The sequence below is a fragment of the Opisthorchis viverrini genome (genome assembly GCF_000715545.1).
Source record: "Opisthorchis viverrini unplaced genomic scaffold opera_v5_188, whole genome shotgun sequence".
NCBI lineage: Eukaryota > Metazoa > Platyhelminthes > Trematoda > Opisthorchiida > Opisthorchiidae > Opisthorchis > Opisthorchis viverrini.
Genome location: NW_008751842.1, coordinates 704,735 through 718,581, shown reverse-complemented (window position 1 = coordinate 718,581; position 13,847 = coordinate 704,735). Strand labels below are relative to the sequence as shown.

The 13,847-nt window shown below is 44.9% G+C and overlaps 1 protein-coding gene across 1 annotated transcript in view; it reads right to left on the bottom strand.

The window, feature by feature from the left end:
• Window positions 1-726: 726 nt before the first annotated feature.
• The window catches only part of T265_07788 (hypothetical protein), a gene marked incomplete at both ends in the record, with an annotated part of 33,593 nt that continues 20,472 nt past the window's right edge, over window positions 727-13,847 (bottom strand). The window contains one exon of the mRNA XM_009173400.1: window positions 727-12,061. Coding sequence (XP_009171664.1) covers window positions 1,100-12,061 — 10,962 coding nt within the window. The remainder of the gene's footprint in view (window positions 12,062-13,847) is intronic.

The following is a 13,847-nucleotide window of genomic DNA, read 5'->3' as shown; positions in this document are numbered from 1 at the left end:
GATTAGATTAGATTAGATTAGATTAGATTAGATTAGATTAGATTAGATTAGATTAGATTAGATTAGATTAGATAAGATTAGATAGATAGATTGATTGATTGACAGGCAGACTGATGAGTCGCATTTTTGCGGCGTTACTCCCCTTCCCATTCTTCAATATTTTTCCTCTCTATCATCTATTTCTGTGGTTGAATAGTACCTGCTTGTTCGTGATGTGTCGACTTTACTTGCCCCTATCTGAATACCTTCAAATAAGTCTTGTTAATGTTATAGGGTCGCATCAAGACTTCAGCGTAGTGGCACAAGTAAATTGTAAGTGGATGTCGGTTTAAATGCCAGAGCAACTACACACCTCAACTTCAACGGTGGGAGTTACTGTGCTTTTGAAACTTATTTCAGGCTGTCTGTTTGCTCAAATGGCCACAAACTATTCATATTCATTCGCAGTCATTCACAGTTTTTATGGCATCCATCATAATAATGTAGCAAACCACTCACGATACTGAACCCACTCAGGATTTTCCACCAAGAACACACTAGCGGGGTTAACCACATTTGCTTCCACGGATTAGCTATGAATTCCGTATCGTGCACTGGACCGGTGTTCATATGGCCCAGGTAAACACATCGGTCTGACCATATGACCACTACCTATTGTGTGGGATGCTTTTGTGGGTTTACTTACGAGAACTCGTGCCAGCCAAATGCTAAAACACGCTTGTGCAGAAGAAGTACTGTTTACAAAAATCATGCAGTATTTGTGGAAACCAGTGTGAAAGGAAGCAGCGTACAGATACATGCATATGGAAATGCATTTGCTTCCTCTTTTGCTGAAACAGTGCATGACTGAGTTGTTGTTGCTGTTGTTGGGATCATATTCACTCAGTTGACATATAGGTCAGACGTGTGCTGCATTTGCAGGTAAAAGAGTAGCCAAACAAAATGGTTCAAAGCAAACACTACTTCGTAGTCGTTTGACGAACGGGATTCATTGACCTGAAGTCTTTCTATGCATTTCGTTCGGTGTTGTTCTCTGATGTTGAGAGAGTTAGGATCCTCAAACTGCGTTATTTTGCTTGATCGGTACATGAATACATTTCTAGTTATTTCTACTGGTTTTGAACTTTTTTTCACGCTTCGGCGTGACCATACTTCGACCAGCTGTTTTTTTCAGAGGGGTTGCCATACATATATGGTTAATGTCGCATACTTTGTGGTGATCAGCACTGATGCCTGTTCGAATTCGCGCGAATACAGAATGCTTGTTCCCAGCTGAATTCGGGTCATCACCGATAAGCTTTGGAATTCGACTAGACACAGAGGGAAATCTATTAAGTGAGACCTGCTTCAGTGCGCTTCTGCTTCGCGTATCCGAGGTATTCAACGCTTTGGCGGTTTCCCTCTTTTGCGTTTTGCCAAGATTGGTAAAACACTTCCGTTTAATAGCATAACTTGAAAGCGCACTGGCTGGAGTGTGACTGCATGAGCTGGTCGCACTAGAATACAGAATAGAACTTATTTTTCGATCACACTGAATTCTATGCTCACAAGTGCTATCTGAGCCGTGTACTAGGACGGGTGCGTTAGTTTGGTTTCGAGCCGTTTGAAAGAGTGAGAGTCGGTTCCAACAACCGTTCATCATACTGATCGGATGTTGAACAGGAATGGGAATGCGGCTTTTTGTGTATGGCGATGTGCCTGGTGGTTCCGTTTTCCTTGAATCAGCGTCATTCAGTGTCTGGAACAGCCGACTAGCTGTTGAGCTAGAGCTTGACGATCTCTGTTTGCGTGACATATGCCTGCCAGCTCGGTGCATGAAGGACTTGGAATTTCCAGACGAATGGTGCGAAACCGGAGAGGATTTAACTGGTTTTTCCATAGTGTCGGCACCAACATCACCAGCAACAGGCAATAGGGACCCTGTGAAGGGATCAGCTTTTCGCGTCTGTTTTCCCGTCTTACCTGGTTTCAACATTTGTTTACCACCTGCGTAAATCGTTTTGACCATTTGTTTCACTGGTGGAATCGACCACTGACGTCGTCGGTCTCCTTTCACTAAATTCTCCATAGATTTACCATATGAGTTGGGCTTTTCCACCTTGGACACAACACTAGTTACGGAAGTTGGTGCATGTTGTTTGACTTTGCCTTTAGCAAGTGGAGTTCTTTTGTTATTCCTATCGGATGATGGAAGGACATTTGATAAGCGATTTGAATTTATGCTTACTTCGCCAGTATAGCTGTTCTCGGAGAATCCTTCAAGCCCCTCAGCTTCTGGTATAGATGTCTGAAAGGTTTTGCTGATATCTGATCTAGTTAGTGTAGAGAAACTTTCGGGTACTGAACACGGACGTTGGTGACCGTTAGACAACTCAGACGCGGTTGTCAGATCCATGGTTTGGTGTGAGGTGTCTGTCATTGTCCTGGCCCGGTCATACGATGTGTTTTCAAGAGAGACCTTTTTGGTTAGATAAGCAGTCTTTATAAGACAGGTTAAAGCTATTGACGTTCGAGGAATAGAACGATGCGCCTTCAATTTCTTGAATGGTTTCACGGTGAGCGGAACACTAAATACCAGTTCCATGGAGTTGATAATGGTGAGAGGGAGTGACAATCGCCGAACGGTGGGAAGGTGTGGGATTGCAACGCCTTTTAGTGGAAGACATCTGGAATCCTGTGAATCCACATTCAACCCAGACTTCAGAATAGTGCACCAACTTTGTTTCTGAGTAGTGCCGGTGTGGCATAAGGGAAAGGAGTTGCCGATCAGCTCACTGAATGCGTAAACTTTCAGTAGTGGTTGTACAGTTTGTACAGTGTAGTGATTCAGTGCACAAGCCGGTCGCAGCGGTGCTTCCAAAGCGGTTTTTATCAGTTTCAACAATCGAGTCGGCTGCGAACGTGAATAGTCAGCCGTTGACGGATACGCAGCTTTGAACGTGCACTGTTCGACGCCCCGGGTAAGGTGTACCTGCGTACGGTTATAGTTGTAGCCCATCAAATCCCCATGCTTGTACAGCGTTGTTGTTGCTGTCTTGTGGTCATTCGGTAGACTTTGTCGTGTCGTTTGAGCGCTGGATGGCAGAAAATCAGGACATGTAAGTTGATCGGTCGGCAAAACTGAAGTTTTCGATGCTAGTTTTGCTAACGTTTTGCTGGTAGATTGGACGGCATTTATCCGACAGTCAGCTGCGTTGCTCAGTTTCCTCACGTTCCGATCGGACACTATGTCTACAGATTCAGGCCCGCGAAAATTTGGTCGTATTTTAAGGCAGGTTTTAAAACAGTAGTCAGATAATGCACAATGTGGATACTGGAAAAATGTGTCAAAATACGCAGCAAGCAACTCGAAAGCTACTTGAAATGTCCATTGTTCGACAAACTGGGGCTTAACAACCACTCCTTCGGGTTCCAAAAGGCGGATGCTCTCAGCAGATAATAAATCAACGTAGCATAAACTGAGGAGACATCGAAATGGGGTAGTGCTCATGCATGGGTGATTTCCAGCTGTTGAGGAACTTGTATTGGGGTTTGAATCCATGCACACGCGTGATTCGGTGGAAACTAGCCAACACACTTTGTCCATTTCTCTGGAACCAACTTCAGTCATTCCATCACTCATGGCACAGTGTTCAGTGATTTCCAGTAAGGCCATGACTGGAAGTGAATCGTGTTTGTGTGTTGAATATCTGTCAATTGTTAGCGGGTTTGACTGCATGGGTTCATCTGGCTCTGTTAGCTTATGCACTGTTTCATCATATTCACTTGATTTATGACCAGAGTGTTGCAAGCTATCACACGTTGAGGACCTATCCACAGTATTAAAAGAGTAACTTTGGGTAACAATAATCGGTACTGCGGTTGTATTGCATAGCTTGACTGCCAGAGAAGACCACAGCGTTTCTTTGTTCCCATGAATTTTGAACTGCTTCGGTTTAGTTGTTGGCTCTATCTGAGAAGAATAATCGTGAATCAAATGTGAATTTGCACCTTTCGGTGGGAAATCCATTCCATTACGTTGAGATTCTGGCCGACTTTGTCTGCCAGTTGTGGGTACTGTAAGCAAACTGGAAAGCGTAACTGTTGGGTCACAACTTTTTGGGCAGTTTGTTTCAAGGCACATGTCGCATAGATGAATGGTACTTTTGAGTTTCCGCACTTCTGCTACGTAATTAAATGCCGGCACCATATGTCGGTCCAATGAATGAGCTCTCATATCAGGGTCTGTTCGTGAAACAAACGAACGTTTCTTCTCTCCGTAGGAATCTGTTGAATGTGAACTAGTCTCGTCATCAAAGGGGGCGTATAGTTCGTTATTCGTTTTGCTGCCTGACACCGAATTCCCACATCCATATGACGATAAGTAAGAAGAATGCTCGTCCGTATTGTAAGTGGGCTGCCTTAAGCAAATCGGTAGTGTACTTGAGGACAGTACACTGTCAACTGAGCTGTTTGACCTGGACAAATCCTTCTCTTGAGGTATGGATGTTGCAAAGCTTGCTGACGAGTCAATAGATTCCTGCGTATCGGTAGGCACTGGTTCGATGCTTCCCAATAAGGGAATGAGATTTTCTACTGACTCACAGTTGGTCTCTTCAAGAACACTGTAGCACAGTACCTCAAGCAATAGGCAAGTAGAAGGCTTAAGAATGGACACAAAGTTGAAAGCTTCCATTTTACATGCCTGGTGTCTTTTCCAGTGTTTTTCACTATCAGGTTCGCTGTATCTCAGTTTGAAATTTAACTGGGTTTCCTGGAACATATCTGACGAGCACTCTGACAAACTGTCTCGAAGATGACCAGTGGACGCAATTTGATGATAGTTCCATGCCAAATTCTTATAAAAAGGCATCCGTTCATTGCCGTCATCCAAAGCAGTCGATGAGCACATTCGAGGTCCATGACAGCTACTTTTTTTTGATGCCCCAGATTTTTCCTGAATAGGTTCAGCTGGGACCTCAATGTCCTGAGATTTCTCGCTTACTTGAGCGCTTGGATTGCTTCTAAGACTTTTGTCGTTTTGTGATTGTGTTCGTAGGAAGGTCACTGAATGGCGATGTTTGTGGAGAAAGAACATATCAGCCGGTGATACCTCGACTTCACTATCTTCCAGTAATAACCATTGCTCTATTGAATTAAGAAGCAAGGTGATTCCATATTCAGAATCAGTGGAGGTCATTCTGCACCTGCCTGAATTAGGGCAACTAGTTTCAAGTGGTATACGGAATTCCGGCCACGGATGTTCATTTGTGGTCGGAAACAGGGTAACTGAGGTTCCCAACCACTCTCTTACTTGTATAGCAACCCCTGGAATAACTGATTTCTGTACGGCAATAAAAAGAGGTGAGTGGGTTTTCGTGATACCGGTGTTTGTCAAATAGAAACCGCCTTGCACATGTGAACCCTTTGTGATACTGGTTCTTGTCGAATAAGGTGAATCTCTGCACGGTTGGTTCCACTGTCTTAAGGTCGATTCACTCTCGGAAATTAGTTCATCTTGCACTAGCAGGCAAACTGGACGTGAATCCTCCCACCGTTGACTGACAGAGCGATGCGGTGTGTTGGATGCCACGTCAGCTTCTGTAAACCCATAGCCCACAGGTAACGAATGTTCTTCCACTAGGCGTCCAAACCGACAACCAACACCACTAGCACTTTGTTCCCATGCCGAGAGGGCAGTGGAGAATCGTACGCTGGGACAGAAAAACGCGTGTTCATGAAGATAACCGACGGCTTTTTGTTCATCTGACGTAATGCTATATTCCCTCACATTTGTTGTGTGTCCAGAGTGCATGTTTTGTCTTACATTCAGCATTTGAAATGCCGAAGCTGCATCGTCCGCATACGCCCTTTGTCCGAAACATTGCCATATTCCTGAATCAAGCAATTCTGTGTTGTTATTCGACCAGCATCGGCAGTTATCATTGCCAAATGAAAACTCCTCAGGACGACAACTTGTGCATGGCTTTGACTTCAGTTTGGTCTGAACATCATAGACCAAAGTATCCAAAGATTTTTTATGACCGGCTACTCCCAAATCTGTTTCGAACTCAGTTTTTAACACTTTTCCACCGAGTTCCCGGTTGCACAAACGTAACACAGTGCTGTTAACCAAGTTATGGTTTACACCATCAAATTCATCACTTGACTTTGATGGACAGATAGGCTGGTTCAGTGGAAGGTAAAGCTGATTTGTTCTGCTTTTTCGGCGTTCGCTGTTGTTCGAATTTTCAAATATTGTGGTTTCATTTTCCAGGGTGATTGGGCACGCAGAATGGAATAGTTCATTGGCGTTCAATTCTTGCGTGATTTCTTGCACGAACTTAACGCCGGTTACGTTGTGCTTTTGCAAGGGTTGTGGTGACATATTGGACTGCCGTTGAGGCGGAACTGGTAGTTCACTGTTGTCTGGGTTTGAGATCACAAGGTGTTGTTCATTACTGTGAAAAAGGTCACAGTTTACCATATTCTGTTTTGGAATATCTATTTTCGTGGTAGTTGACACATTGAATGTAATGGATTTTGGTGCAACTGTGGAATCATCCAAATTAGCCAGACCGGTTGGTGTTTGTGGACTGTTCCTAGCTGTGTGCGCTTCTCCAAGTCCTCTTACATTTGGAGAAGTGTTTCGGCTATCTCGATGACCATCTTCTGATCTCACTTTTTTTGACGTACTAATCTGTGTTGTGAGTTCAAGTTCCCCCTCATCTGCATGTATCACAGATACGGCCAGATTAAGAATACAACCCTTATCTGGTTGGCTGGTAACTGACGACAGTTTCATTATTTTTGTTCCTTGACCAGGAGTTGTGCTTTGGCCATGTTCAAAGCAAGTGCATTTGTTTAGAGCACACCTACATGCTGATAATTTGATCTCGGAAGATTTTAGCATGGCTAGTTCTTGAGGGCATTTATCAGGTTTGCAAAGCGGTCCTGGTGCATACGCATCAAGTGAAGTTGACAACTGCATGTGTATTTCATGAGAATTTCTTTTACCCATAGGAGACAAAATCCTCTGTTCTGTCACCGACTGCTGTGACCTAACATTCTCAGTGGTCTCCGGTGAACTTGGAGAGACCGGTCGGTGTCGACCACTTGGATAGCCGTCTTGTCTTGGAAGTGACTGATGACTTTTCTCAATAGACGTGCGTATGTTGATTCCACTGACTGTGTCGAGTTCAATTTGACCTTCGCGACCAGTTTTAAACACGATTTCTATAACTGATGAGGTTAATAACGAATTCAATGTTGAATCAGCGGCATTTGTTCGTGGGACTTGCCGGCCGTGTGTCTCTGATGGGTCAACGAGTTGGTCAGTAAAGGCTTGCGGGTCAGACCCCGAAGTTATATAGGATTGCCGGTGATCATTTTCATCTTTGAATTCAGAATCAACTGACCTTTGGACTTCCATAGAAGCTTTTGCTAGGGCGCGCCTTACTAATTCCACATGCAGGCTTTCGTCATTTTCAGCTTCGGGAGACAGACCAATTGGTGTATATTCCTTGGCCTCGAATGCCTTGACTGATGAAATTGCATCTGGATGTATTGGGCTAATAGTGTCTAGTTCGTATTTGTTGGAGCAGAACGGCCCAGGAGATGTGTGTTCAGAATACGTTGGTTCCAGTTCCAATTCATACTCATTAGAAACGACCACTTCTCTTGGTGTGACCAGAGAGTCTGCAGTCTGTGTATTTGGATTTGTGTTTTCTTCCTCAACAACAGACGCATCTGTTAGAACTTGAACCGTTTTCTTTCGTATCACATCCATTTCATTTGTCACCAGTGGCTCATTGTCCACACTAGTGAAATATTTCAAGCTGACCAACTTTGGTTCTTCCGGTTTCTTTATTGGATCCACTTTGGTTGAAACGGCTGGTGCCATCTCACTAGTCGAGCCAGGTAGTGCAATCAGGTTGACCACATTTTCCTTTGCAGGTTGACTCTTGAGTGTATCTGGTTGTATTAGACTATCTTCAACCAGAGGCCCAATCTCCACGCTTATTTTTGACACGAAGCCATAGTTTTGTCCGGAGTCCAGCAACGCTGCACGCGCTGAAACTCTGGCCGATTGTCCCCGTCTTCCGCGCGCTTGTGGCCCCCGGGTCGGCTTCAACTCATTCCCACTAATGTGCTGAGTCGGTGTAATCGTAGCACAGTGCTCACCGGTTTTTGGTGAGACGCGATAGTGGCTGGTTGTTGTGCCTTTATCAAAGACAGTTCTGTCTAACTCATAGTCAGGTGACCGAGTTTTGATTGGCGGTGGAGAGCTTTCATAGTCCGGAACACTTGTTAATGGTGAAATTCTAGCTGAGTGGATAGCAGGTCCTTCTGGCTGGTTGAAGCTAAATTCAGTTCGGAAAGACGATCTGATACATGAAGCTGATTGTGGACGGGAACCAGATGTCTTTTTAAGAGGAGTTTTAAGAACGATACCAGTTTGCGCCTGGAGGTTCTGTGCCTTACCTGCTGAGCTGCTTCCTCTTACAGATGCCGTATCAAAAACATTCCCTTCGGTTGCTTCTCCATGATTATCTTCGTCAAATGGTTTTTCTTCGGGACCATGCTGCTGCAGCTCTATATAATGTTTTCCATCATTGCCAAGCTTGACATCAACTTGAATGTCTACCGAAAGGGTGAGCGTACCAAATGGCTCACCATCCTCACAGCCTTCAGTTTCTGAGGTAGCTCCAAAGGAAGGGCTAGATAAAGGTGAAGCTCCACCGTCTCTTGTTAGCAAATCCGGAGATGATACACGTACGCGCACATTTGTCATGAGTCGGTCGTTTTTACAAGCAGTTTCAATAGTCATTTCGGTTTCAACCTCCGTTCTAGTGACAACTATAGGTTCACTAGTAGCTTGAATTCTACTGGATTCATATTGCTTTCTTTCTGCAAGTTGATGGTCTGAACCAGGTCCTGCAAGCTTTAGATGAGGATGGACTTTCATTATTCCACGTGCTCCATGGATCTGTTTCTTTTCACTCAAATGAAGACCCTCTCCCGAAGAAGGCTCGCCCAAATTATCCTTGAGTGGTATGTACGTTTCAGTCTTCTCTACATCTCTGCCCATTGCAGCAGTTGCGCTTGGAAGTGGTGATGAGGAATCGAGTAGTAATTCTTCATCGATTAATATATGTTTAGGCTCACCTTCACTAAGCTCTTGCGTTCTGTAAAGTGGCGGTCCAACTAAATCAGATCTGACCATGAAAGTTTCCGGTCTATCGTAGTTCATTGGTTGAGCACCCCCACTACGGGACTCCACGTTCGTTATTTCCGCTTCTCGAATGACAGTGTCGGAGATCCGCTTTTCAGGTAATGGTTCTCGTGAAACTTCAAGTTCTTTAACTGAAGGTGTCAAAGTGGTTGGTAAAGGTATCAATTCTGATTTGACATATGCCAGTTGGTTTTCGCTGTCTCTCTGGCCATCGATTTTCTCTGATTTTAATGCTTCTAGTGATCCCGTTTCGCTGATGTTTTCATCCATCGTTTGTTTCATCCATCGTCCATCTTCAGCCACTTGCGCCACTGCTGCTGGTTCACCTACAGGGATCTCCGAGGAGACAGGCTTTACGAGGTCGGTCTCTCTCTCTTGTATCGAGGCCATGGTACTTTGATCTTGTGGACTTTCGCCTCTACCCACTACAATCTCTCTCTGGTCCTCAATCGGTGCGGCCTTTGATGTTCCCAATGGTGCCGTTTCGTCAATACCATCATCCATCCTTTGTTTCATCCATCGTCCATCTTCAGCCACTTGCTCTATTGCTGCAGGTTCCCCTACAGAAATCCCTGAGGTGACGGGCTTACTGAGGTCGACTTTTCTTTCTTGTGCGGATGCCCTAGTACTATGATCAGATTCAATGGATATGGTTGATGGGGCTCCAAGTTCTTCAGGCACGTCTGTTGCTTCAGTGCGCACCTGTTCGTCATGTTGATCTGTAGGCTGTTTAGGTAATGTGACAGGTAACATACTACCATCCATGATTTTATCTTCGGCTGATTTTCTCAGTTCTACATCCTCGCTCGGATTTTGCGGTTCCAGAACGTTATCGAGTGATGCCTTACGAGTGATTGATGGTTGTTCGTCGTGTTTGCGCTCCTGAAGCAAATGCGGTGTTGGGGAAAAGGAAGCAACGAAAGGCTCCTCTAATGTGCGAGTAACTTCTGACCGCTCATCACGCTTTCGCTCTGTTGGAATTATGCCCGGAATATCTTCTGATTTCTGGGTTGGCAAGGTCTCTACCGATATCCCGCTCACTCTCCGTTCCTCCCCTCGCAGCTCTTGCTTCTTGTAAGCTTTATCCTCCAAGGCCGTTTTAAACGAAGATACTTTTGGACTCAGCGATATCATTGCTTTCTCGCTAACTGCATCGGGAATGTGATCCTCTAATGGTTGTTCAGAAACTTTGTTCGTTTCGGTGGTCTTACCGGGTGGTTCACGAGCATCGGGTGGCGATTCCAATGATGCTCCACTTTCATCTTTCAAAGTCGTTTTCGAAATACTGGGCCCTGAAACATGTCCAACAGATTCTGTTGGCTGAGTGATTTCTAATGGTTGACTATCTCGCACTTGATATTGAAGAGCATCACCGGTGTGGACTTGTTGCGGCTTTTGTTGCATTTCACCTAGGTCTTCCTCTGAAGCTTGGAGATGCGGCCCACTAGTGGCTTTACTCTTCACAGTTTCACTTCTCTCAGAGATAAACTGTTCTTCAGGTTCTGACCTGACAAGCTCCACATCAACGATTTTTTCATCGTTTACTTGCTTTCTTAGTCTTTCGCCTTCGGAAACCTTGTCCGTAACAGCATCGGACTGAAGTATTAGCTTCTGTGCAGCCGCTTGTTTTGAACCTTCATCGGTCTCTGCTGTTAATACAGATACGCCACCGATAACGCTTGCCTCAGTACTGACGCGCAACGGCTCTTCTAAAATGGACTGTTCACCGCTAAGTACAGTTCCATCGTCTACAACTGTCTGTTTGGTCTCCAATGTTCCATCGAGTGGTGCATTGGATGACTCAGCCAGTCTATTTTCTGATGGGATTGTTTTTGGTTTAGCAGATTCCACTTCAGGCCCAGCCTTCAATCCAGTCAATACTCCTGAAATCGTGTCTGTTTGTTCCTCAATCAGAGGAGATAGTTCTTCTCTCCCAGGCTTATATGCACTAACTTCTTCCAGACCAGTGAATTCAGTATGAATACCTGCTTCAGGGGATGTCGCTTCTTGGATGGTCTGTATTTGCACTGTCTCTTCCTGTTCAGCCTTCAGGGTCTGATTAACGAGTTCCAAGTGTTCATTTTCCGGCCATTCTTCCCCAACAGCCAACATCGTTGGTTCTTGCTGCCCCATAGATAATGACTCACCATGGTCAGAATGATCCTCAGAAGGTGACCTTCTGATATGTTGTTCGGCCAATCCATCTGTAAGAGATCCAGTGGCATGTGCGTGTAAGTCTTCAGATAGCACTGGTATAGTTGCAGTTGTAGTATCGACGATCGATTGACCCTCCATCTCCTCTGCAACCTGAGGGCTTTCCTGCAGCACAGATTCAGTAGGCGCATGTTGGCGCGATAATTCCATTCGCTTAGATTTTTTTACTGGAGGCTTCTTCGGTTTCGCTTTAGTGGTGCTGGCAGGTGCAGATGTAATGGGTGGCTGTGGTGGTTGTTTCTCTGCCGGTTCCTTGACGGCTGTTGAAGGAGGTGGTTGTTTCCGTGGTGGAGCTGGTTTCGCTTTAAATGGTGCGGCTGATGGCGGTGGCTGTGGTGCAATCTTGGGGGCCTTACTTGACAACTCCGTCGGTTTATTGGATGTTTTATTTGGCAGTTGTAGTGGTTTGGGAGGCGCAATGAATTTATCTTGTTTTTCGGGAGGGCGCTTTTGCGGTGGCCTTGGGAAGCTGGTTTCTCCAAGTTTTCGAGATGTCTTTGAAGGTGTTCTGGGTAGAGGAGGAGGCGGAGGCGGTGGCGGTAGTGGTGGTGGTGGTGGTGGGGGTGGGGCTGACTGTGGTAGTTTTCGTGGCAGTGGCGACACTGCCTTGGAGGCCGACGGTGTCGTTTCATTCTGTAATAAAATGAATGGGATTACTTTCTAGCTTGGTACCACGCAAGTTAAATTGATATGGTTTTCTGATTACGACGAACAGCTACAAAATTAACCTTTCGATGCACACCTTCAGAGATTTCGGTTTCTAAAATTTGTGTCAACGAACTCAACTTATTAACGAGATTTCGTGGAGTCCAAAATGGTTTTTCGGGGTAGCAGTCTGTCAGGCTTAATCTTCATTACTCAAATTGTGTATCTTCAACCTTTTCTCCAGGAGGCTATGGGAATTCCTAGTTAGAACACAGTAAGGTGTTAGAGCTCGAATGGGTGTTTAGGAAAATAAGCACCTGACACAAAGGTAATGATCAAGCAGGGGGCACCCGCAACTGGAATCTGATGATGACTCTCGTAACTAATTAGTGACACAGAAGGACGTATGGATCATAGAAATTTCGTTCCATAGTTACGAGGATCTACAATACGAGGGTCTACAATCTGAGTTGGCGTTCGACTGGTGAACCGCCGGTCTCATCGGTGGATTTATTGTTGGTTAGCGTTTCGCTTTTGACAGAAAAGCTTCGTCAGGCCAAGTGACTAGGTTCCGAGGTTGGTCGAGATTTAATGCGGAGGGATAACCATTCAGCTAAGTCAAGCTAAATATCTGTTGAGTGGCGGCCGAGGGATTTTTGTGTTAGGGTGGGTGAACAAGCGTTGGACCGATGTGTTTGGGCCAAGCCTAGGGTCTAGTTCTTCTGGTTCGGTTCACTTTATGATACCTCTTGAACATCATTTGAATTTTCTGTCTGTCTGTTTGGATGAGCTAATGCTAAGATATTTGTTTAAGAGAGACGCTGTGAACTTTGGTCGGGTTAGAATTTCCACGCCCACCCCCCTGTTCTTGCTAAGGATTCTACATGGATTGACAACCACACAGTCACGTGTAAACTCGGCTTAGCTGAGACCGCTTTCCATACGCTCGCCAATTCCATACCCTCAATTCTAACCAGTCAAATGTAAGCTCAACTGATTGAGTATAATTCTTGCCAGCAACGCGATTTACCATCCTTTTTCATATTAACCTAACAAGCTTAAGATGACAGAGTACTTGGATGGGAAATTCTGGCAGCGATATTCCGCTAGATGACTGGCGAGGAATGAAGTGCTCTAGAGGATATGATTTTCGATAAATTGATTAGCACCATTCAGAAGCCGAGAGATTGTTTAAGTTCTCTGTACTGCTTACCTTTGTCTGGAAGACGGAAGGTGTGAATAACCAGCAGTCATAGTTGGCATTTTAAAGAGTACCATGATAAATACTTCATGCCAGAAGTAATCCATGGATCTACCAGCACTTTTCTAACGGGGAAATCAAGTAGCTGCACTCTGCCTGATGTGTCGTTTAAACTCGTGAACGAAATTCAGCAAAAAAAAACGAATTGTTTTGACGTTAGGAATTTCAGTCCCCTCTCCAAACATACGCCAACCGATCCCTAAGCGAAATGCACTTTGCGAACCGCTGATTCTAATCGCATTCTCATTGTGTATAACGTTTAGTTTACGTTTTGCGCTTACAGTGCCTATCTTTTTTACCTGAACATAAACCGTTCTTTGACCTTGTCACCGCAAGTCAGCCACGTGGGTTCCGCCATCTTGTGGCCACTTGAGTAAGTCGATGTGAACTTTGAGATCCCTTCTGGAATTAGCTGTTCCTAAACCGGTGTATAGAAGTCGGCATAATCTCACAATTTGAGGTTTGTAAAATTTTATCATTTCATTATTGCCCTAAAACGTGAGAAGATACAAG